This window comes from Eulemur rufifrons, chromosome 10, assembly GCF_041146395.1.
Source record: "Eulemur rufifrons isolate Redbay chromosome 10, OSU_ERuf_1, whole genome shotgun sequence".
Classification (NCBI taxonomy): Eukaryota; Metazoa; Chordata; class Mammalia; order Primates; family Lemuridae; genus Eulemur; species Eulemur rufifrons.
Genome location: NC_090992.1, coordinates 1,664,328 through 1,689,073, shown reverse-complemented (window position 1 = coordinate 1,689,073; position 24,746 = coordinate 1,664,328). Strand labels below are relative to the sequence as shown.

General features: G+C 40.5%; 1 protein-coding gene across 2 annotated transcripts in view; it reads right to left on the bottom strand.

Moving 5' to 3' along the window:
- Positions 1 to 1,950: 1,950 nt before the first annotated feature.
- The window catches only part of HSPA4 (heat shock protein family A (Hsp70) member 4), a 40,023-nt gene continuing 17,227 nt past the window's right edge, over positions 1,951 to 24,746 (bottom strand). The window contains exons 5-19 of one of the 2 annotated variants that reach the window (XM_069483618.1): positions 24,495 to 24,594; positions 23,708 to 23,841; positions 21,724 to 21,968; positions 17,124 to 17,200; positions 15,728 to 15,879; positions 15,109 to 15,215; positions 14,313 to 14,446; positions 13,126 to 13,307; positions 12,048 to 12,137; positions 9,528 to 9,680; positions 7,930 to 8,055; positions 7,089 to 7,196; positions 5,458 to 5,577; positions 4,265 to 4,426; positions 1,951 to 4,065 (exon numbers count right to left, since the gene is read on the bottom strand). In XM_069483618.1, coding sequence (XP_069339719.1) covers positions 3,862 to 4,065; positions 4,265 to 4,426; positions 5,458 to 5,577; positions 7,089 to 7,196; positions 7,930 to 8,055; positions 9,528 to 9,680; positions 12,048 to 12,137; positions 13,126 to 13,307; positions 14,313 to 14,446; positions 15,109 to 15,215; positions 15,728 to 15,879; positions 17,124 to 17,200; positions 21,724 to 21,968; positions 23,708 to 23,841; positions 24,495 to 24,594 — 2,094 coding nt within the window. In that variant the 3' untranslated portion in view covers positions 1,951 to 3,861. The remainder of the gene's footprint in view (positions 4,066 to 4,264; positions 4,427 to 5,457; positions 5,578 to 7,088; positions 7,197 to 7,929; positions 8,056 to 9,527; positions 9,681 to 12,047; positions 12,138 to 13,125; positions 13,308 to 14,312; positions 14,447 to 15,108; positions 15,216 to 15,727; positions 15,880 to 17,123; positions 17,201 to 21,723; positions 21,969 to 23,707; positions 23,842 to 24,494; positions 24,595 to 24,746) is intronic. The other variant, XM_069483617.1, reaches the window with a different exon arrangement.

The following is a 24,746-nucleotide window of genomic DNA, read 5'->3' as shown; positions in this document are numbered from 1 at the left end:
ATTCTTTTTAAAATATACTTCCAGTTCTTTAACACTGTAAAATTCCTAAATGCTTACCATAAAAATATTTGAAAACACAAGCAATAATTTGCAAATATCACCCACAATCCCACCCTGAGGAAACCACTTCATTTGGAAAAAATCTTTCTAGTTTTTTAATGCAAACACTTTTCATGTTCTTTCCAACCATGGGAGACTCCTGTGTGGCTTTATAACCTACATTCCTCATGTAAAAGTTTAAATAGACACCTTTCTGCTAAAGCCACTGGAAAATTACTGAAATAGATCAAGTATTCAGATGAGCATACTACCAAAGGCCAGATGAAGAAACAAAAATCATCAGGCCCCTAAAGACCACCTCACGTTGCCTTGTCACTACCCCACAAATGACAATCACTATCCCAGCATGGTTTTCAGATGGAGCCAGGCTCAAACCTTCTCTTTTCCTCCAGGTACCGAGAACAGCCATTTCCTCCTTCATTTGGCTGTCCACACAAGCGTGAATTTTTTATTTATTTATTTTTTAACAGAGACCGGGTCTTGCTGTCCCCCAGCTGGAACCCCCGGGTTCAAGTGATGCTCCTGCCTGAGCTTCCCGAGTAACCAGGTAACTAGGGTTACTGGTGCAAGCCCCAGGCCTGGCTTAAGTGGCCTGTTTTGAAAGCCCCACTTACCTCCAGTTTTCCCCCAGGACCTACTCATTCTACACACATCGCATGAGCACTCCTAAAACACCCCGTCATTCTCCATTGAAAGACCTCCTGCAACAGAACCCCAATCTCTCAGCCCTCCCCACCACCTCTCACAGTTCCCCCACAAAAACCACTTTCGTGCTCGAAAAGCATCCCACCCACCACTCGCGTCTAATGCTCTGCCTGAAGCCTGTGGAAGCTCTGAAAGGAAGTTCACACACTTCAAGCCGAAGCTGCCCAGCTATACGACCTTCACACCAGCCCTGGTTTCACCCCCAACACCTTCTTCCACAGTGACGTGCAGGGACACCGGTACACTTCCTGGATAAACAGGGCCGTTACTCTTTCCAGGGGAGCCCAATACTCCCATAAAATATCAATAGCTACGGTCTGGCTGCACACTTGTGGCCAGTCCCAGGCTATTAATATTCACCTTACCAGGGGCCCACTCTTCTCTCAGGGACAGAGCAGCTCAGGAGGAAACCAGACTTGGATCAGACACGTTCCTTGGACACGTGACTAGGACAGGCCCTGCTGGCAGGTCCGCTGCTCCCAGCACAGCCAGACCAGGACTGTGTGACGTGGCAGGACCCCAGGGAACAAGGCCCCTCCCCTCCAAGGCCCCATCCCCCGGCGGTTCAGGCTTTTGCTGGCTTCATCCCGTGATCACCCCTCACCACCCCACATCCGCAACACACACCCCCGCACACTCGCCCCACACGGCCACGGCTGGCAACTGCTCCAGGCACACTCTGGGCCGTGCTGTTCTCTGGGAAGATCATCAGGCCTGGCGCTTACCTTTATGCCATAACCCCATTTTTGGCTATTGTCAGAATCCTCAAAATAAAGCCCAGTCACAGGAGCAAGATAAGGATTCCTACGTCTGAGGAACTGGGACAAGACTCAAAAGCAGAGAATGAGCAGACAAGAGCAAGCAACTTGCCAGCCAGTACCTTGATTCTTCTTCAGATAGGAGGTCTCCGGGAAAGCCAAACTGAAACTAAGCTAAGGGGGCTCCTTCTCCCGGAGGAAAGTTGTTATTGGAAACACACGTCCGTGCACGCACACACACGCAGGAACACACACGCGCGAGCACACACACACACACTCGCACACGCAGGAACACACACGCACACGCACACACAGGCACACACATGCGCACACACAAACACACACACACACACTCGCAGCAACCTTCATTATGAAATTAAGGAAACCATTCCTTTGAGTGTAAGACAGGTTTCTTTTATTAGTTTCTCCTAAACTTGTCTCATGTTTACTGAATGATTTTCTTAGTGTAAGAACGTGACCTGGAGCTTTAACAAACCAACTTGGGTAACGCAACCGGGATAAATGCTTGTCTACACACAAGCCATCAACTGTCACTCTATGGCCTGGCCTCCATGTAAACCCAGCTGGTCTCAAAGCCTGTCTGAACAGGGAGCGAGCAGACCACATCATCTTATTTCTAGTTTTAACTTCAAGTTCCCCCCATCCCAACACCTAGACCCTTCCCCACACACACAAAAAAAAAATTTTAGAAGAAATGGCCATTAAGGACTGAGTCAGTTGCATAAGGGTTGGCTTAATCCTGTAGCCAGAGTTCCAGGCAGACACTGGCCTCCCAGCAGGCCGGCTGGAGCTCTCGAAGCATGACACGCACAGAACGAACAGAGGATGCTCTAAGAACAGGGCCCTCCTGGTGCCGTGAGGCCTCCATGCATGCTTGTACCAACATGAACACACTTCCACCTTCCTCCTCTCTGAGAATTGTTCTCGACAGCATTTTGGAGCTTGTAACACTCTGAAACTTTTCCATGATAGACAGAAACTTATTCTAACTATGCAAGATATAATCCTGTTTCTAACAACATAGGCCAATATTATCAGAGAGATGCTCTGTTATACAGAATAGCAATTATTACAAAGATCCAAAATGTAACCAACAAAGCTCATAAGAGTTTCTAAGGCAGGTACCAGCTCTGGCCTCTAATACAGGCTCCCCTTGGAGTTTCCAGAATGCCTCACTCCTACCACCGCTGTCCCGATCAGCGGTCAGAGGATGCTTCGGTGCGCCTGGCGCTGGCTGCACAGGTAAGAGTGGGGTGTTGCTATGGCATCAGGCACCGCACTTCTTTAACACTAATGTCAGACTCATCCAGTGCAATCCAGTGTATCTTCATTTTCTGTATGATCTGTCAGCTGTTTAACATGTACAAATTGACATACTGATGACAGATATTAACACTTAACACACAAGTGATTCTGAATGAGCTAAAAAGAAATTTTAACTCTTATCCTAGGAGTTCAAGCTATACCTCAAATTTACACAGAACATCTCCCACCTGAACAGGCCAGGATACAAATCTTTACACCACAGTTAACAAGGATCGATTCCTCGGTTAAATTTACCATGCCTATACCCGACAGTACATCTACCCAATTCTAACTTTCCGAAGAGGAAATTATTTGGAGACTTTGATGCTCGAGGTATTAGTGAACATCCTTTCAGGAAGAGCCTCTAGGTCTAAAACCCTCAGTTAACAACTTGCTCTAAGTCAGGGGGGTCTATTTTCCCAAGAGCAGAACATGGCGTTTATAATGGGGGCTCTTTCATGCGGAGAAGGGGCAGAGAACGGGGGAGGGAGTGGAGGCGAAGGGGAAAGAAGCCCGAGCACAGCCTTGCTGCTCTGCTGTTCCTCTCCGCCATGCTCTGCTGCCACCCCCAGGCAGAGGGAGACCCCTCCCACGCCAGGCAGGGAGCCTCGGCGGCCATCTCCACATCGGATTTCTGAAGCGTAGTTAGAGCTCCTGCCACGGAAGTCATAACGAAAAGTCTGCTGGATAGCCAGGTATAGCTTCTGCTATAGCTCAACTTTCCAATGTAAACCTATTCCTGCAGACGCATGATTAAACATAAAAGGAGTGAAGCATAAGCTCAGTAAGACTAACTGGGCTTCTAAATAGTACCATTATGAAAAAGATACAATGCACTTAATTTCTGTATCTAACTATTTAGAAGTCAAAATGCTCCATACATATCCCCTCCCCCAAAATTCCCTAAAAACTAAGAAATCTTCAGTATTCACTTGCTCTAGTTGATATTTAGAACAAAGTTGACAACTTAAAGCTTTATAATAGTCTGTTTTAATATAAACAGGTGTTGGAATCAATCAATGTCCATTTCAGGAAGCTTCTTGTCCGAATCCGAAGGCACAGCTGTGTCTGCGCCCTGCTCAGCAGCCTGAGGGCCGGAGCTGTCTCCTTGTCCGTCCACTGGTCCGTTCTGCTCTGCATTTTTTTGCTCCTCTTTTGGAGGTTCCACTTTGGGTTTAGGCTTTGAAATTATAGGGCTACAAATGCTCATCAGCTCCTAGAATGAGTAAGAGAGAGAACTGTGGTTTCCTATGAACTAACAAATTTTACAGACATGCCAAACCCAAATCCACCCTCTCCCACCAACCACCAACCCAGAAGCGAACATGCAGTGGTGAACGTCCCTCCAAACGTCACCTGAGGACTATTCACAACGCGGCTGACAAGGACAGGCTCGTCTATGAAGGCGTAATCACCTTAATTTTAGCTTCAATCTCCTTTGACTTGACCACCGGGTCCGCGGTCGGGCTCTGCTTGTTCTGCAGGTTCAGCTTGCTGTTCATCCACTCCATGGCCTCGCCCGTGCTCTTCTCCACCTTCGCCATGTCCGCGGCGTCCAGGTGCTCGTACTGGTCCTCCTGCAACGGCAGCGGCAGCGCAGACAAGCGTTAGAGGCGTCTCCCCGCCCCGAATGCCGCCCAGTTCGCTGCCATCTTTCAAAAACATGAAGTCTTAAAAAAAAGGAAGCACATTTAGCCTCACGATCTAAACAGACACGAAATTATTCAAGAAAAGAAACATAACCACAATTTTTTAAACAGTCACGAAACAGATTTAAAGGCCAAGAAAATAAATGAGGTGGTACTTTACAGGTTTCAACAGTATAAACAGCTGCACATGTTTGATACAAACTCTTATAAAAATAATTTCACAAGGCGAACAAATTTTATTAGATACAAGAGTTGAGGTTTAGGCATGGTAGTTCAGAACCAAAATAATGAATACAATTTTTAAAAGAAGGCCCTTCAAAAGTACAATTAAAAAAAAAAAAAAAGCCCAATTTATCATTCTTAATGTTTCTTACACTGACATTACATCAAAAACCCACAGTCTAACGGAGTGGTTAGGACCCAAACTTTGGAGTCAGGTCTGGCTAAATGCCAGCTCTCTCTGGGTGTTGCCTAAGGAGAGTGAGGCTTGAAGAAGTCACAAGTTATCTAGAAAGGCCGATGCTACCACCTACTTCATAAGGGTACTTAGGAAGGTGCAGATTCAGCGGGACAATGTATTTATGGAGCGTGTCACATAGCGCTCAGAACTATTAATTTGTCACAATCTTACAACTGTGTGACAAACCCAATTACACACTTAATACATTCTCAGAAGGACCAGGACAGAGCATGCTATGTCGAACACAGATGAAGCGTTTCACGACAGGAAAAGGGAACTAAACAAGGCTGCTCAGTTTCAGATTCCACCTATTAAAAGGATGCAGCAAATCCCACGGTTCTTATTAAGAGTCTATAAACCATTACACATTACATTTACATCCAAAATAAAACAAGTATTATTAAACAACAGCTAAAGAAAAAAGAAGAAAAACACTGTGTAAATGCCTCAAAACTTATCTTTACCAAAATAAGAGTAGGGAAAGGAAGAAAGAACGTACCTTGTTTTTGAAAGCGCTGATCACTTTCATGTACTGTTGGATCTGTTTCCCTAGTTCTTCAAATAACTTGGGTCTTTCTTCAGATTCCTGGAACCGCAACTTAATAGGCTGACCTAGATTCTTAAAAGAAAGAATATACAAATTCTTCACGGGGCAGCTTAAGATGTAAGAGTCGTACTGTTTCTACTAAGATGGATTATAAAGCACATTTAATTGCCACGTGCTATGCAGAAGTTACTTCCTTCCCCACCTGCTGGGGACAGGAGGCTGCCTCGGGGGGGGGACAGCAGGGTCTGCCCCGACACTGCTCACTGTGGCGTGGATTCCATTTGCCACCTGAGCCCTTATTCTCAAACACAGTGGGGAGACAGCCAAAAATTAGGTGCCTCTTAACAGAGATACACAGCACTAAGCAGGAAGTATACTTGCCTAAAATAAAATTGTATTTAATTTTTTTTTAAGCCACCTGAATCAGATGAAGCCTCTAGATCTAACCACCAATTTAACAAAGTTAACCACCACCCTGGAAAAGAAAATTGGTGAAATCAGACTAGAGGAAATCCTACAGGACAAACGATCCAGTTTCTTCATCAAATAAATAAGGGGGAAAAATGATGAAGTAACTACAGACACAGATTTAAGAGTCATACAAATAAAATGCATGAACCTTACTAACTGCAACTGAAAAAACAATTATGAAATAAATAGAACTTGAAAAGCGAAAACTGTAGTGTTAAGAAATTTTTTAGGTGTGATAAATGGTACAGCATGAGGTTGTATTTTTCTTTCATTAAAATATTTTTGGATTAAATTTAACATGAGAGATTTGCCTCAAATAACAGAGTAGAACAAAGAGAAATAAATAAATTGGCCATAAATTGAAAATAGCTAAAGCTATAGTCTCTTTACTTTCACGTGTTTGACATCTCCCAGAATAAAAGGTAAAACACACACACACATACACACACACACACACACACACACACACAGGAAGGACCTCAAGGAGAGTCTTACTATTATTGCCAGAATGGTATGGTAAACTACAGGTACTATCCTTGAGAAATTCCCCTCAAGAGGTAGTCATAATGGCCCAGTTCCACAAAAAAAAAAAACAACAGGTAATCCAGAGCTAAAACTAAAGGGAAATGTGAAAAGTTCATTCTTGTGCATTTGCATCCTTTTCCAAACAAAAAGCCTCAATTTTAGATAATACTTTGCAAATTAACCCTAAGGTTTAACGATCAAGATTTTTTAAATACTAAACAAGATACTTTGCTTTTATCAAGAATCAAAACTACATAAACAGTTCTGCCCCAAAGGCCCTACAGGTGTCTTTAAGGAAGTGACTAAATCTTGCTAGTTTTTGCATCTCTTGACAGTAACAATGCACTAAATCTCCAATTCAATGAAGCACTGTAAGTCTAAACTCAATTTTCAAACACAATTCTTTTGTTATTATGAGGTTCTAAAAGTGAGAATGATAATCAGCCTACGTCATAAACGGTACAGTTCATCAGACATGTTCAGCCTGCTTTCTTTACTTGACATGAGAATTCCTCCCAGTTTTGAGCTCCTCTCTCTGGAAGCTTCAACAAGGGTTTAGGATACCTTCGCTCTCAAGAGTCACTTACTTTTAATTCAGCCAGTTTATCAACATAAACTTGTTTTGGCTGGTCTTCTCCTTCCTCATACAACCAATTTTCAGTATCTTCTAGTTTCAAAGTAAAACTGTTACGATCCTAAAGATAAAGAAAATATTGTAATTAGGTCAATCAAAAACCAGCTGAATCACCAGTACAGTCACGAGTACAGAATGCAATGATAGATCTCGGATTTGCTTTAAAACACAGGTTGGGCGGAGATGGGAGATACAGAAAACAATGTTGGCAAATGTTACCCTGGACAGGTATGGGGGGTTACTGTTTTACGCTCTCTCCACTATAGGAGACTTGGGGCATGTTTGAAAATTTCAAAACCAGAAACTGTGCATTTAAAAGCAAGGGAGTTAAAATAAGCAGGGAAAGTGAATGGATCTAAAGAAAGGCACATGGTAAACAGCAGCATTCAATGTGCCAAACACTGATTTGTCAAAGTGACGCACACTAACTGGGTCCCGCGGCTCCCGTCTGCAGTCCCAGTTTTCAGGAGGCCGAGGTGGGAGGATGGCGTGAGCCCAGGAGTTGGAGGCTGCAGTGAGCTACGATCAAGCCACTGCACTCCAGCTTGGGCAACAGAACAAGATCCTCTTTTTTTTAATTATTATTTTTAATTAAAATGTTGTGCAAAGACTATCTTTAGGAAACACTGCACTAATAAAGAAATACGTAATTAACTACATAAAACTTCTCCCTCAACACAAAATACACTTTTAATAATTTTACTATACACACAGAGGTGCAGACTTCTCTTCTAACCCACTTAGCGATGCTCCCAGCAGACACAGGGCAGCTGGGCTAACCGTGGCACACTTACATCTTCACTCACAAACTTCTCATATTCACCACTGAGCTTGTCTCGCATTTCATACACATATTCTTCCACCGCATTCTTCGCATCATTCCGCTCCTTCTCCAGTTTATCCTGCATGATCATCTTACCCTGAGAACATTAAATTAACATTACGCATTAATTAGACATTAGCACAACTGAGACAATTTCCACTTAAATACTAACAGAACTATAAAAATAGAGAATTCTTCACCAAATCCTTTTAGTTCTGTGAGCCACTCAACAAAGCAGAGCTGGAAGACTAGTCCTCAACAAATTTTGAGACCAAGAAGTGAGATTTTTGTGGGTGGCACTAGGGCAAAGCATTAAAAATATCACAGTGTAGAAACTCAAAAGCAAAAATAAATGTAAAGGCCAGGTGCTCATACCTGTAATCCTAGCACCCTGGGAGGCCAAGGTGGGAGGACTGCTCAAGCTCAGGAGTTTGAGACCAGCCTGAACAAGATCAAGACCCCATTTCTACAAAAATTAGAGAAATTAGCCAGACGGGACGTGTGCCCATAGGGGTCCCAGCTACTCGGGAGGCTGAGGCAGGAGGATCGCTTGAGCTCAGGAGTTTGAGGTTGCTGTGAGCTATCATGATGCCACTGCACTGGGGTAACAGAGCAAGACTCTGTCTCAAAAAAATATATACATATGTGTGTGTGTGTGTGTGTGTGTGTGTGTATCTATAGTTAGAATGAACAATATTAGGACAACAAAGCAAATATAATCATTAAGTTAGGGAATACTTTTAAAATAACTATAATAAAAGAGCAGAATTGGAATGTTCCTAACACAAAGAAATGTTAAATGCCTGGGGTGATGGATACCCCAATTACCGGATTTAATTCATGTTGTATGCCTGTATCAAAACAGCACATGTACCCTACAAAGACACACAGCCATTCTGTACCCACAATTAAAAAATTTTTTTAAAGAAATTACTGGTTCAATGTCAAAAGGTAAAAATACTGTTGTTGTTATTATGGAATATGAAGAAAAGTCAAATTTATTCATGCAGTATAAATGCCAAAGTTTCTGTAACACAAAATTATTCTAAGATGCACTGGGTACCTAACAGGAAACTTCACAGACAACACTTAGGACAATAAATGTGCTCCAGGATCCCAAACCTTGCGTCACTCGCCGTGACAAGAGTTAATGAATTTGCACAGTGACTGGCAACGGGGAAGGAGTAAGCAAAACAGTGCCACCATTAACGCTATGTGACTTCTCCTACTGATCAACTTCCATGACCCCCAACCTCAAATATCCCAATCTCTAGGGAACAAACATACATCCACACCCAAAACTGAATGCTACTCCCCTACAGCAAAGACACGTCACAGATCTCTTAACAGAGCTTCTACCGACACAGACGCTGCGTTAGTATCACCGTGAACAGACAGACACACCATGGGATCCGTAATTTAAACTTGTCCTCACGGTATCCAAAAGTCTACATCATTTTTTCAAAGTCCAAACAACCAAAAGTGCATAAGGATCACTAGAAAGAGTCTGAATGCCATGGTCATACTGATTAGTTAGCTCATTGTTCTAAGACACTTTTAAACAGCCACCTCGTTCTCAATGTATAAGTTGAGCATCTCTCTGTCTATCTGCCACAGCAGCTGGTTCTCAATCGGCAGGTCCACAGTACTGGTCTTCACTTTCGCCTTCTTGGCTTGGGGTGGTTGGTCCATCTTTTTGTCTTTTGATCCAGCTTGGGAGGTCTAAAATAATAGAAATCATTAACAACAAACACATACACAGACTACTTTGAACTTCAAAATGGGTCTTATTTCAAAAGCTATTTTTGCTTTTTTATTAACGTTGTTCCCTGATGATCTAAATAACTTGGGCCTATCACAGTGTCCAGAAAACAAGAAATAAATAAACATGATATGAGGTGTCTGGAGTAGTCAAATTCGTAGAGATGAAAGCAGAATGGTGGCTGACAGGGACTGTGGGGAAGGGGAGTGTGGTTAGTGGTTTAATGGGTACAGAGTTCCAGTTCTGCAAGATGAGAAGGTTCTGAAGATTGGTTGCACCACAATGTCTGTATTTAATGCTGTACTGAACTGTACACTTAAAAAAGGTTAAGATGGTAAATTTTATGTGTATTTTACGACTGAAAATAAATTTTTAAAAATACATACACATAACAACCTCCCACAATCAATACAGAATCACTATTAAACATTTTTCTTCTATTCTTGGCTAGACATATAGAAATACATTATGAAGTTAGTGGAGAGAAAATATGAAGTTTTTAAGGATCAGTAACATATGTGCAATGTGATTTTCGGAATGTTTTTAACTATTTACATTCTCACAGTAACTGAGGAAGACCCAGCCCGCTGTACCCTGTCTGTAAGTGGGAATTCGTTTAACTTGACCTGTTATTTTAATGAGTTTCTTTGGCTCAATAACCTTTTCTCACACACTACTTCTTCAAATTGCCTCGTAATATTTATTACATCATTCTCTTAGGATTTTTGTGATATTTTTCCACAAATGACCAACGCTTCTAGTTTTTCTCATTTCATATTATTTGTCAATAAAAATTTTTACTGTCAAATGTACCCTTTTCCTTTGTGATTACTTTGGCTGCCTTTATCCTTTGAAAGCTCTTCTCCATCCACAGATGAGAAAAATATACACTTCAAGCTATTGTTTTTCTGGGGCTTTTTTTTTTTTGTTTAGTTTTGTTTTTTAGTTTTTCCTCCTTGCCTTGCTAAGAGTATGTCTGGGTTTTTTAACCCTTAGCTTTAGAATTCATCTGGAATTCAATTTGTTCTATTACGTGAGGAAAGACTTCAATGTCGTTTCCTCACCTCACACCCAAGTCAACTCCTGAAATTAACGTGTCATTTGCATATCATTTCCCTTGGAAGCAACAGTACGAACGACATTCCAGTCCCTGAGCCCCCCAAGGAAGCCTACGGAATGCCGCCCTGAAATCTGCCCGGTTCCCCGGCCCTGGGGCGCAGAGACCTGTCCCTTCTCCCTTCTCTTCACCTGCCTTCCGCAAACAGAACTTCCCTCTCCCACTGCTGCCCCCAACCCACCCAACAGCACGAGAGCTTTTCCATCTTGAAAAAGGCCTGACCCAACTAAATCTGTGAACACAACCTCCTCTGTCCATTTTTTCTTTTTTAATATTACTTGCACAGCTAAAAGAAAGCAATTAAAATTTTTTAGCTGACATCAAAATGGCCAGTAACAGACTTAAGCCACCTTAAGGCTCTGCCAAATACCACAATCAGAAATCCTTAAAAAAGTGAGATCATACATTGTAATTTTATAAATAACTTGAAAGAAAAGGTGTTTTCAATGTTAAGAACAAATTTAAACATGAAAACTCGAAATTAAAGAACAGGTTGTAAAGGATTAAAAAATGTTGCATATTCATTTTGGGATAAATTATTTACAAAATGATTTAAATACAGTAATTAAAATCTTTCAATAAAAAGACATGGATCAGGGAGTTGATAAGATGTGAAAAATTTTTAGGTCTCATTATGTTCATCAGTAATGAATATATTATGGATAGAATGATTCAGTAAGAACAATTCAGAAACTAACATGAACCAATCACTAGCTTAGTAAAACTAGGGCTTCTGAGTGCTTTCTTCCCATGTACCAACTAGAACAGAGTTCAAAGGTCATCTTGCAAAAGGCACACTACAAAACACTATAAAATCTTGCCTAAAAATTGTTGGTAGGCTGGGAGTGGTGGCTCACAACTATAACCCCAGCACTTTGAGAGGCCAAGTCAGGAGAATCGCTTGAAGCCAGGAGTTTGAGACCAACCTAGGCAACACAGCAAGATCCCATCTCTACAAAAAATTTAAAAATTAGCCGGGCATGGTGGCACATGCCTGTAGTCCTACCTACTTGGGAGGCTGAGGTGGGAGGATCACTTGAGCCCAGAAGTTCCAGCCTAGACAACAAAGTGAGACCCTGTCTCTAATTTTAAAAATATATAGTGTTCAAATAAAAGAAGAATCTCTACTATACCCTCTAAGACACAGCCCCTCAGCCAAAACCATGTATGTTAAGAGACCGCAATTCATACTCTAAAACACAAGTCATACCTCCATTTCTTCAGACTCTGCCTTATTTTCTGCTGGTGTTTGCTGCTGTTGCTCTTCAATATGAGCTTCCTCCTGGTCCACTTGCATCTTCTGAAAAACAAGTCAAATTAAATCCTGGAACCACGAAATGTTAATACCAACAGAAGACGAAGCAACCTTCATGGCACACTGACAAAGTCACAAGGTATGAAATTCCTGCTGAATCACCAGCAACCTGGACTCAACTTCCAGGAATGCTACGTGTGACCTACAACACAGACGTTTTCCTGCCGGGATCTCAGCTAACACGTGTGTGCCGTGGGCACGATACTTCCTCTGCCCTGCCCTCGCACAAACCAGAGTGGCTGTGGAATGCTTTGTACGTTACAAGTGCTCGTCCTTCATTGTGGCATCATTTAACACCATCTCCAAAGCACAATCTCAAGAGAGCATTAAGTTTCTCCAAGCTTCCACATGAGTAGTTTCCCTCAAAAGTTTTAACTTTTTCAAGTAATTCCTCAATCAGCCTTTTCATCCTCAAAAGTACAATCGCTGCATGTGTTAGGGAACGGAACACATTGGGAATTCTGTTAAAATTACCAAGCCTAACAACAATGAAGGGAGACGTCTGTGACGCGCCTGAACACGCGGTTCTCAGTGCCTGCAGCAGAGCGGAACGACCTCCGAGGCTTTTCAAACTACCGGCCCCCGGGCCCCGGCCCAAAGCAATTCCAGCAAAATCTCAGGGCGAGACCCAAGCATTTGTAGTTTTATAAAGCTTTGATTCTGGTACACAATGAAGACAAGACCCAGTGCATAATTCCAATAAATGAGTGTACAATCTATTCTACTTGTGAAAATAATCAACTAAGACTCAGAGCATCCTTCAATAACCAGAAAGAATTACAAGAATAACTCGGCTGAGACGTGCATGGTCTGAAGGAGCCAGCCGTGTAAAGACCTCCTGTTGGTTTGGCTGTGCCGGGGGAAGGGACACATGCAAACCCACTCCCACCCAGCGGCTGTCACGATGTTCCTCCCTTGTCACCAAACAAGTCACCACTGCGCCATCAAAAATGGTATAAAATGTCCAGATTACCTCTTCTTCCTTCGAATTCTGATCTGTCTCCATCGGCTCCTCATTCTCCTCAGACTTGTGTACCTCCACCAGGGATGCACTGGACACACTGAAAATGCCGTGGACGTTTACGCGAACCTTGACTTTCACTTTCGAACTGGAGCCATCAGACTGAGGAGTGACCTTCTGAACTGAAAACTGAGCTAGGGACGTATGAAAGACACAAGGAAACACATAACCTAAGCGGATAAAGCCAAACAGGAACATATGCCCACACTGCCAGGTTAGGGCCAGCTCCCAGTGACAGGCCAGTAACTAACATGATGCTTCCAACACGAGCAAAGTGGACACTCTTAGAATCTTACCATCAGACTTCTCCTTCCTCTTTCCACACAGTCTTTTACTATCCTGTCCCGATTAAGGGCTTAAATATCTCCTAATTCTTTCCTTTCTTCCCGTCCCTTGTATTTCAATTTCATCTCTATATGCTACTGACAGATTAATTCCTGAAACAGATTGGTCATATTCTCCTCTACTGAAAAGGAAAAAACCCACTGATTCCACGTGATTCTGTCATTTATCAAGAAACTGTCATTTCTAGATTCAGTTCCTATACAAATGTTTTGCTTATGTTTTCTGGATTCCAACAGCTCTGCAAAGTATGAATTATCACCCTTATTCCTGGCTTTACAAATGAGGAAACAGAGTAAGTTAACTTTCCACAGCTCCTAAGTGCCATTCAAGATGCTCCTAATACTTTTACCTATGTATTCTAGGTCTTTACAGTGTAATTCTAGTTTCTCTCTCTTCTCTCCAAGTATTATTTCCAGATAAGAGTTTCCCAGAGTCTATAAAAACTCTAGCCAACATGGTTCCAAAATCTAGGATGACTTGATACTGTACCACTGTGTACACCTCATAATTGTATGTTAGGGCCAGAACAGGATTTAACTCCTTACAGTATCATACACAAAGCATAATCATAATATGTATTAACTGAGAAATACTGCCCACATAATAGGAGATCCAATCACATAATAACTATCTGACTGGTTCTTAACCTGTTAACAAGACTGGAAGAGGTTTTCTTTTGTAATCTAAAGTATCTAAATTTCAGAATATTGTGCCCTCGTTCTTTCTGCTATCCCGGTTCTCTAAGTAAATATAAGCTACTTTTTTTTTCTTTTTTCTCCCAGCTCTTTACTTACCTATAGCAGGATCTGGGTAGGGTAAATCCCGAGGAAAGCTGTAATAGGCCTCAAGAGTAAAAGGTTCCTTTCTATAAAATGTGAGGACTTTAGAGAAAGGAGCAGCATGATTTTTTGGAAAGACTTCACAGTCACTGAATGGAGGAAAAAGACAAAAATACACAAATTCAGGATATTCCTAACACTTTTACCCATGTATTTATTCTAGGTCTGTTTTTACCCATGTATTCTAGGTTTATAATTACTACATAGTCCTAGTCTGTCTCTCTTCTCAACTGACATTATTTCAGGTGATAAGAGGTGGGCACAGTGGCTCACACCTGTGATCCTGGCACTTTCAGAGGCCGAGGCGGGAGGACTGCTTGAGGCCAGCAGTTCAAGGCCAGCCTGAGCGAGAGACTCCGTCTCTACAAAAAAAGAGAACAACTGGCCGGGCATAGCAGTACATGCCTGTAGTCCCAGCTACTCAGGGAAGCTGAGGCAGGAGGATCACTTGAACCCAGGGGTTTGAGGTTGCAGTGAGTTATTATCATACCACAGTACCTCCACCCTGGGTGACAGAGCAAGAACTTGTCTCATTTTAGGAAAAAAAAGAGATTTCCAACAATCTTTATAGATCAAGCATAAGAAACTAAGTAAGAACAAATGTATTTATTCTGAAAAAAATCAGTGATTTCTTTGCTTCACGCGCTATGACAAAATGTTACAAATTTGCATAAGTTGAAATGGAGTCAATATATTACTCAGGCTTAACACTGAATTAACTTTAAGTATAAAAACGATTAACAAACATTACCTTGACCCTTCTTCAGCTGGAGAATTCCATCTCAGAGAGACTGAATATGGCACTACGTCAGTGATAGAAAATTCTCTGACTTTGAAAGCAGGCGATAAGATTGCACACTAGAATAGTAATTTTTAAAAATTCCATTTGACAAGTATAGACATAAACTGAAAGTATTACTAGACCCACAAACAATGACCTCAGAAAACCACCAATAGTCTTTTATAAATATTTACATTAATAATTCAATGGTGTATAAACAAGCAGTTTTACAACCTTCTATCATCTGTGAAATTAGCTATCTAACTGCTCCTTATTATTTTTCCATTAACCTCCCCAACCCTTATTTAACTGATGTGCACTACTTCATGTTGACCTGCCAAATTCTAACAGTGTATCAGGCTCAAAGTTATCTCTGTTTCTAGTCAATTAATTCGTCTTACTATATGCTACAAAGTACAATCCTTTTTATGAACATCACCTCTGCTATCCATTTTAAAACAAAGATTTCAGAATCTTACGCCTTGAGATCTCCCTGAGACAACCTCAGGTTATCAGTTAGGTACATAAACCACTGTCATCTTGTTACGATGACTTCTAAATGGCTGCCTAGGAAAGAAAGCAAACTCACCTGCAATGCACAGCCTCGAGTGACAGCTTCATCGGCATTTAGTGTTGTGCTGAGTTCTTTACCAAAAAACTTGCTGATCTTCTCTTTCACTGCAGGGATTCGTGTAGCACCACCAACTATCTCCACTGCATAAATATCTTCTTTCTTTAACTCTATTTTTAAACAATTAGACATTTACATTAAAGGAATCTTTAGTATTTTACAACAAAATAAAACAATAACGTCCTGTAATAATGAAATAATTCACAGATGTATAACAAAACTCCTTCACTCCCTCACCTCCGTCCACAACACACACACACTCTCTCTCTCTCTCTCTCTCTCTCTCACACACACACACACACACACACTCACACAGACGTGTGGCATCTGGAAACTAGTAGGTGTTTTGATTCTCAAAATAATGGGGGAATGGTGGCAAAACAATAATGGGATTTAGGAGGTGAGGGCCAGGAATAGTGAATATTCTGTGATGTACAGGTCCTGCAATTTCTGACAGAGCCTCACGCAAAGAACTGCTAAAACATCAACAAATCCAAGGTGCCAGTCAGCCAGCCATAAGGAAAACGAGAGGGCCTCAAAATCATGGTTACCCTGCCCTGGCATGAATGCAAGAGGGATTTAGAATCTAGCTACTCCAGTGCTCTCTTCAGAGCATAAACATAATTCAGATTAAATCACAGGTATAGTCTCCTCATATCGAAAGAAAGAATGTACCAGGGCTCTGCTGTTGCTCATAAAATATCTAACCACCACTGACAATTTCTTGAGAAGGGCAATTTAAAGAAATGGGCTGTCCCAGTGTGGAAGGAATGTGCTCATCTACCATAATCACCCTGATTTAGTACCAAAGCCTGTACCAAGCTGACAGTACACCTCAACACCCTGACATAGCAACCAACACAATGAACTCTACGTAAACACTTTGTCAAAGGTTTTATGAAAATTAGTAATATGTTACTAAATCAAACAACCACCTTTTAACCTGAGACAAAACTAATGCATCTTGTTAAGTACGTGATTATCATACCTTCCCCCTCTGTTATATCTCTCATTCAGCTAAGTAAAGATTCACTGGCAGAAAAGTTTACAAAACTATGACATCAGCACGGCAAAAGATAATTTTTATCACCATGAAATAACTGAGATGCTTATATCCATCTTTTAATCTGAATTAGGTTTCTCGGACAAATTTTTATCAGATTTCTATGAACATTTATCAAAAGATTACTGAAGAAGTGGGGGTTGCTCCAGTAGAAACATAAAAAGATGCTAATATAGCACTGCAGTAGTTCCTATAATAAAAATTCGTATAATTGCTTGGGAAAAAAAGTAATAAACAACATTTTCCAAAGAGTCTGAGATACACAAACAATTCAATCACAAAAATACTTACTGGCTTGTTCCAAAACACTACGAAGTGGTGGCTCTACTCTAGCTAAGAGATCATCACACATCTCCAGAAATTTGCCTCTATTTAAAAAAAAAAAAAAGAAAAAGTTAAATCACACCCTCCTTTTATGTGCAATAGATGGCTAACATCAAAAAACAGACAAGTGTTGGCAAGATGTAGAGAAACTGGATCCCTCATACATGCCCAGAAAGTAAAATGAAAATGGTGCAGCCACTTTGGAAAAGTGTTTGGCAATTCCTCAAAACATTAAACAGAGAGTTACCATGAGTGAGCATTTCCACTCTAGGCATATATCCGAAAGAACTGAACACGTGTTCACGAAAAATATTGCACATCAATGTTCGCAAGCAGCAGCTTTGTTCACAACAGCCGCAAAGTGGAAACAGCCCAAATGTCTATCAACTATATTCGCAATAAAACAGAATGAATACAATAAAAGGAACTGATACATGTTACAACGCAGATTAACTCAGAAAACATACTCGGTGAAAGAAGCCAGTCAAAAAAGAACACACTGTTAGACTCCACTTATATGAAATGTTCAAACCAGAGAGACAGAAAGGAGACGAGTTGGCTGCCTGGACTAGAGGGAGGAAGAGGAGACCCACTAGGTAACGGGTGCAGGGTCACATTTTTTTCTTTTTTGAAATTAATACGCTACTTTTTTTGCGTTAAGTTTTAGGTTTACAGAGGGTTGAATATAAAGAGAATCCCCACACATCCCCTCCCGACCCCAGCCCAGTTCCCCTGTTAACATCCTGCATCAGTGTGGTGTGTCTGTTACACCACAACACCTGGCTAATTTTTTCTATTTTTAACAGAGACAGGGTCAGAGTCTTGCTCAGACTGGTCTGAACTGCTGACCTCAAGTAATCCTCTCACCTCGACCTCGCAGAGTGCCAGGATTATCAGCATGAGACCCCATGCCCAGCCTGACAGTCTTATTTCTAACAGCAAAAAAACTGGGAGGAGACAGTGCCCATCGATAGAAGAAAATAAACATACAATGGCATACTAGTCAGCGAGACAGAAGAAATGACATACCCAACAACTAAATGAATCTCAAAAATTTTATGCTGAGTAAAAAAGGCCTCACACAAAAGACTATATACTATATGATTCCATTTATAAGACGTTCTAGAATAGACAAATTTAATCTATGGCTCAAAAGATTAAAAAAAAAAAAGATCACATCAGTGATTACCTCTGGGGATGAGGGCTGAGGAGACTTTCTAACACAATGATCTATTTCGTGACAAGGGTACTGGTTACAAAGGTGTATGTATGTTTGCCCAAACTCAGCAAATATGCACTCAAAACTCGAGTATGTCATTATATAAAAATATATCCCAAAAAACCCACTGAATTATGGTTAATATGCAAACTTTAGTATTTTGGGAGAAGCACACAGATGTCTGCAATTTACTTCAAACTACATCAAAAAATAAAATTGATGAGCATACAGAAGTATGGATAAATGAACAAATGTTAGTATGTGATATGTGATAAAGCCGGTGCAGCAAAATGTTATCAGTAGAACCTAAGTGGTGGGATAAGGATCATGTTCATTGTAAAATTCTTTCAACCTTGCTGCATGTTCGAAAGGGTCCATAATGAAAAACACGAGAAAGCAAAGGAGTAGAGAAGATTCTAGGAAGATCGCAGCAGCAGTGGGAGAGGTTTTTGGTAGTTTCTAAAGTTTTTAATGTTTTATTAAAATATAATTCACATAACATAGAATTCACCCATTTAAAGTGTAAATTCAATGACAATATATTTAGAGTTGTGCATCATTATCACAATCAATTTTAAAACTTCTCATCACTCTAAACTGTTTTCTCCGACCCCTACACACATCCCTCTGCCCTAGGCGACCACTAATCTTTCTGTCTCTACAGATTTGCCTATATCTGGACATTTCATATAAACAGAAGTATCAGTTATGTGGTCCTTTGCAACTTTCTCATTAGCATGAAGTTTTCAAGGTTCGTCCATGTTTTATTACGTACCTATACTATCATTGTTTAGATTCCCAAATAATATCCCACAGTATGGACATACTACATTTGTTTATCCACTACATCAGTTGGACATTTGGGCTGTTTCCACCTTTTGGCTCTTATGAGTAATGGTGCTATGAATATTTGTGTATGAGTTTTTGTGTGGACATGTTTTCCTTTCTCTTGGGTATATATCTACGAGTCCAACTGCATGGCAATTCTATGTTTAACCTTTTCAGAAACTGTCAGACTCTGTTCTAAAATGGCTGCACCATGTTACATTCCCACCAGCAGCATGTGAATATTTCTCCACATTCTCTCCAATGCTTATTGTCTTTTTTACAACATACAATAATCCTAGTGGGTGGGAAGCAGTATCTCGTTGTGGTTTTGACTTGCATTTCCTTGATGGCTAATGACACTGAGCATCTTCTTGTGCTTACTGGTCATCTGTATAACCCTACCCTGAAGAAATAAATGTCTATTCAGATTCTTTGCCCATTATTATTTGGGTTGTAGTTTTATTAAGTTGCAATAGTTCTTTATATATTCTATATACAAGTTGGTATAGTTTCTGAATCTCTTCATATCACATCAAATAAATACACAGAGCAACTAGGATAGCAAAACCAAAACCCATTAATAAAGCCTACAACAAAGTATTCCCACAAATCCCAAAATACAAATAGGTAGAGACAAATCACGGACAACTACCACTCCTGCTTAGTATCAGCTCTGCAAAAGGAAGGAAAATGAAACAACAGGGCATATAATGGACCTGAACACTCCAGAATAACCAAAATTCAGCAGGCCAATATGAAAACAGCACCTGAAATCAAGAAGAGTTTGCACACTCCAAAACAAAAGAGGTCCTCGGTAAGGTATACAGGGACCGTAACAAACTGGACCCAACCTAAAATTCCCTTCAAGGAAAAAAAGACTCCATTGAAGAAAACTGCTGATTAAAACATCCGAACTGGCCTGCTGCAGCGGCTCACGCCTGTAATCCCAGCACTTTGGGAGGCCAAGGAAGGTGGACCGCTTGACACCGAGAGTTCAAGACCAGCCTGGCCAACATAGCAAGACCATGTCTCTACAAAAAAATAAAAATTAGTCAGGTATGACAGCACATACCTCTAGTCCCAGCTATAGCCTGGATGACAGAGACCCTGTCTCAAATAACTAAATACATAAATAAATAAAATGTGGTATATCTGTACAATGAAATCTGCCGGAAAAAGCAATGGAGTACGAATACATGCTACAGTGTGGAGGAACCTCAAAAACATTACACTAAATGAAAGAAGTCAGCCACAAAAGCAGCCAGACACATATTACATGACTCCATTTATATGAAATACCCAGAATAGGTAAATCAATGCAGACAGAAAACAGACTGGTGATTACCAAGGCCAGAGGCAAGGGGAAATGGGAAATAACTGCTTGATGAGTACAGGGTTTTATTTTGGGATGAAAATGGTTTTTCAGGAGACAGACGTGGCCACTGCACAACAGTGAGAACATATAAATGCACTGAACTGCTCGCTTTAAAATGGTTAATTTTACAGTATGTAAATTTCGCCTCAAGTTTTTTAAAAATGAAGAAAAGGTTAATTAGAAGAAGCACTGTAATATCATGTCAGAAATTAACAAAAGATTATTTCTGACATTACAGTGTTTCTTAAAGAAAAGAAAAAAGTGAGCATTCAATGATACGTGCTGACGATGCAGATACAGTACATTACTGTTTAATAAAAACAGAAAACAGGCAAATTCAGTTTTCGAGAAAATTTAAATGACTTTACAGGTCTCTATTTAGCTCTTATAAATAAATAACATTTCACCAACAATTTCTGAAACACATACTGGTCTACCTCCAGATTCCGTAACACATACACACACAAAAAACTGCCACTTCATAAAAATGAAAGCTATCACTTTCAAATAGGGAAAAAAGGCAACTACAGATTTGTATATAGACAATAGACACCATCTCAATTTTTTAAGAATAGCCCAGGCACACTTCCCCAAAGAAGCTGTCAGTCATGCCTGAATTCTACCAGCAGAGCTCAAAACCAAAAGAACATCTCGCTCCTGTCATCCAAGCAACCGAACCAGGTGACAGTAACACTCCGGGTATTTTGGAGGGTAGCCCTGAAATGTCAATCACCCAGAATTCTCACAGCTCTATACCAAAGAGCTGCCCTCAGGTGATCCTGAACCACTAAAAAAGAACAGTTTCTTAATCACTGGGTAAATTAAATTCAACTTAATTCTGCAATAAAGCACTTTGCTCTGATTTTGTGAAAACTGATAACTCATGTGTAAGAAATGCATGTGTAAAGAACTACCAACTTCCTTCAACATTCAATTAATCAGAACAAAAATATCAGTCTACATTAGAATAACCAAATTCAGCCTTTACATAAAAAGCAGGGTACTGAATGACCTCTTCATTTTTACCCATAGCACTCATCAGTTCTATCAACAACCACGATGATTTCAAAAATTAGCTAATTATGGCTAATACAAATGGAGAAAAATCACAGTTCACGTTAACATCAAAATATTAATATAGTTACCTATTCATAGTTCCAGATACATCAACATCATTCATAAAACACTCAATGCTCAAAGGGAGGTCTGAAGCATTTGCACTCATCAATTTCTTGAGTTTCTCACACTCCTGAGAGAGTCGTAATAATGCACGGATTTTGGACTTTATGTCTAGCTTGTATTTCTTCCCAAATTCTTCACAGAAGTGATTTACTAAAACTTCATCAAATTTTCTGCCTCCCAGTGTCGTGTCAAATGCAGTGGCCAGAACCTTAGAAAAAAAGATGATAATTAATCTAACAACTAAGCAATCAACTTTAAAATGTATCATGATAAACATTTAACATATAAGTCATTTGTAAACAAAAACACGAGGGAGTTACATTAAGGTTGAAACAAGGCAATGTGTGTGTATCATTTACCAGCCTGGGGGATGTTTTTACAATGAATATTTTTATCATTAGATTTAAAAGAAATCAAAAGGATTAGAAAACTAACAAGTGACGCTGACAGTGAAGGATAATTTAGAAAAACAAAAGCAGATGGTCACTAATACACATCACTCTGATCCAAAGCCAGGCTAAATTATGGCCGGAATCTTTTGTTTAAAGATGAAACAAGCTAGGCACGGTGGCTAACGCCTGTAATTCTAGCACTCTGGGAGACCAAGGTGGGAGGATCCTTTGAGGTCAAGAGTTTGATCAAGACCAGCCTGAGCAAGAGCCAAGACCCTGTCTCTACCAAAAACAGAAAAAATTAGCGGGCGTGGTGGTGCGCACCTGTAGTTCCAGCTACTTGGGAGGCTGAGGCAGGAGGCTCGCTTGACAGTCTCACTCTGTCACATACATACATACATAAATAAAAATAAAATAAAAACATGAAACAGCTGGCAGTAGTGGCTCATGCCTATAATCCCGCGCTTTGGGAGGCTAAGGCGGGAGGATCACTTGGGGCCAGGAGTTCAAGACCAGCCTGGGCAACATAGCAAGACCTCGTCTCTACCAGAAAAAAAAAGATGAAAGTATAGAATGGATCTTAGAAATAACCATTAGTGACTGAAGTTTAAACACTGAGAATTACACTTGGTCCACCATCATAGCTATAAAAAAAAAAAAAAATCACATTTCCTAACTATCTGAAAGATTTGCTTTTTATTAAAAAAAAAAAAAAAACTACAAATAATATAAACCAGAAAATAAAGCAGAACCAAGTCTATTTTCAAAGAAACAGGACCACAACAAAGTCTCAAAATGCCCTCCAAAACCACCAAATTATTTATTTGGGGATACTCCCTCCCCAGCAATCCCCAAGGCAGTGGTGGGGTATAGACCTTGGCACCAAGAACTTTGAGACACAACTCAAAAAATTAAAGCAAACACCCGAAAAATCCTTGGTTCTTAACCAAATTCTAAATGAAATCATCTAGCTAGATGGAGAACTGATTTCATGCCCTGCTGTGAAGCTGGCATAAACGAGCAAACCCAACCGTGACTGCGATCACCCTCTGGCCCTCCTTGCTTTCTGCACTTCTGTAAGTTCCACACTGCTTGCTCCGGGGCTTTCAGCTTTCCAGAAATCTCAAATACCACTCCTGGCCCAGTCTCTTTCGCTATCCAAGTTCTAGTTCTTCCAACCCTTTCCCACAACATTCAAAACCTCAAGAGCAAGAAGAGAAAGCACCTTCACCATCCCCTCCATCCCCAGAGTTAGAGACTACATGTTAAGGAAAGCACTGTTTTTCCCATATTACAGGAACAAAAATAAGACTCGGGGATCTCAAGAGCTTTCTTCCTCAAGGTCTACATGCTTCGCTTCACACCACGCCAACTCTTGAAAATATTCTGGGCCTACAATCTATGCTCCACCCAACAACACCTAGTTCCACTTCAGATGGCTCACAGCAAGCTTCCATCAGTGAAACAAAATTCTTTAACCAATTATTTCAGTTGCCTCTCAGAAATGCTTAACTATTATACTAGTAATATAGTCTTCTGGAAAAAATATACTTACTTTCAGTTTTCCTCTATTAAATGCGCATACAGAAACTTGATAAGCAGAATGACCCATGTCTACAAAAACTACATTTCTTGGTTTCTCTTCTAAGGCAGGAAGATCTTGCTTATAGATTCCGTATGCAAGAGCAACTACACAGGAAAAAAGTAAATTCAACATAATATCATCTAAGTAATAAATAAAATTCATTTAAATAGTAAAAAGCAGGTTTAATACATAGTGAATGGGACTACATCATGTACTGTGTTTTAGATAGAATCAAATTATAAGTGTTGCATAATTTATTCAAGAAGAACACATTAACTTCAAACAGTTAAATGCTGACATTAACTTAAGACTTCCTTACAGTGTCCCGTGGACTTTGGCAGTTTTCCCCAAACCAATTCCATTCTCCAAACATATTTTCCCAGATTTCTTCCACCCTTGTTCCCACATGTCCTGTCCCCGAGATGCTGCTTTATGCCCCAATTCCTCTGACGCCACCAGTCCACAAGTCGAGAGAAGGCCCCCCTTTAAACCACACCACTGCTGCACGCACACACTCAGTGTGCTCCTTTCCAAACACGCGTGTGATTAAATACCAAAGTACATGCTGTGAGGCTCCAGAGAAAGTACTGGTCAAACTGATTCTATGTGCCACTGTATCCAAAACTACGACGACACACAGGTAGAAAGTAAGGATGGCAGCATGCCAAGCAAAATAAAGCGAAGAAACCCTAGGGTTTTAAGAGTTGAAATTTCAAAATAAAGTTATGTCAAAAAAGTAATAAACAGTCCTCCCTACCTGCAGTAGTTTCGTTCATTAACCGCAGGCAATTGAGGCCAGCAATCTGTGTCGCATCCATCACTGAGCGTCTTTCCGCATCAGTATAGAAACACGGAACCTACCAAAAAATTTGAACATTTGCTGTATTAGAGATTTCTCATTTTAGTTAGTAAAACCCAGGAACACCCTCAAATACCTACAGCAATTTATTCGGTATACAATTAAGAAAGTATTTCAAACCAGTAGGAAAAAGAACATTCATAAAGTAGC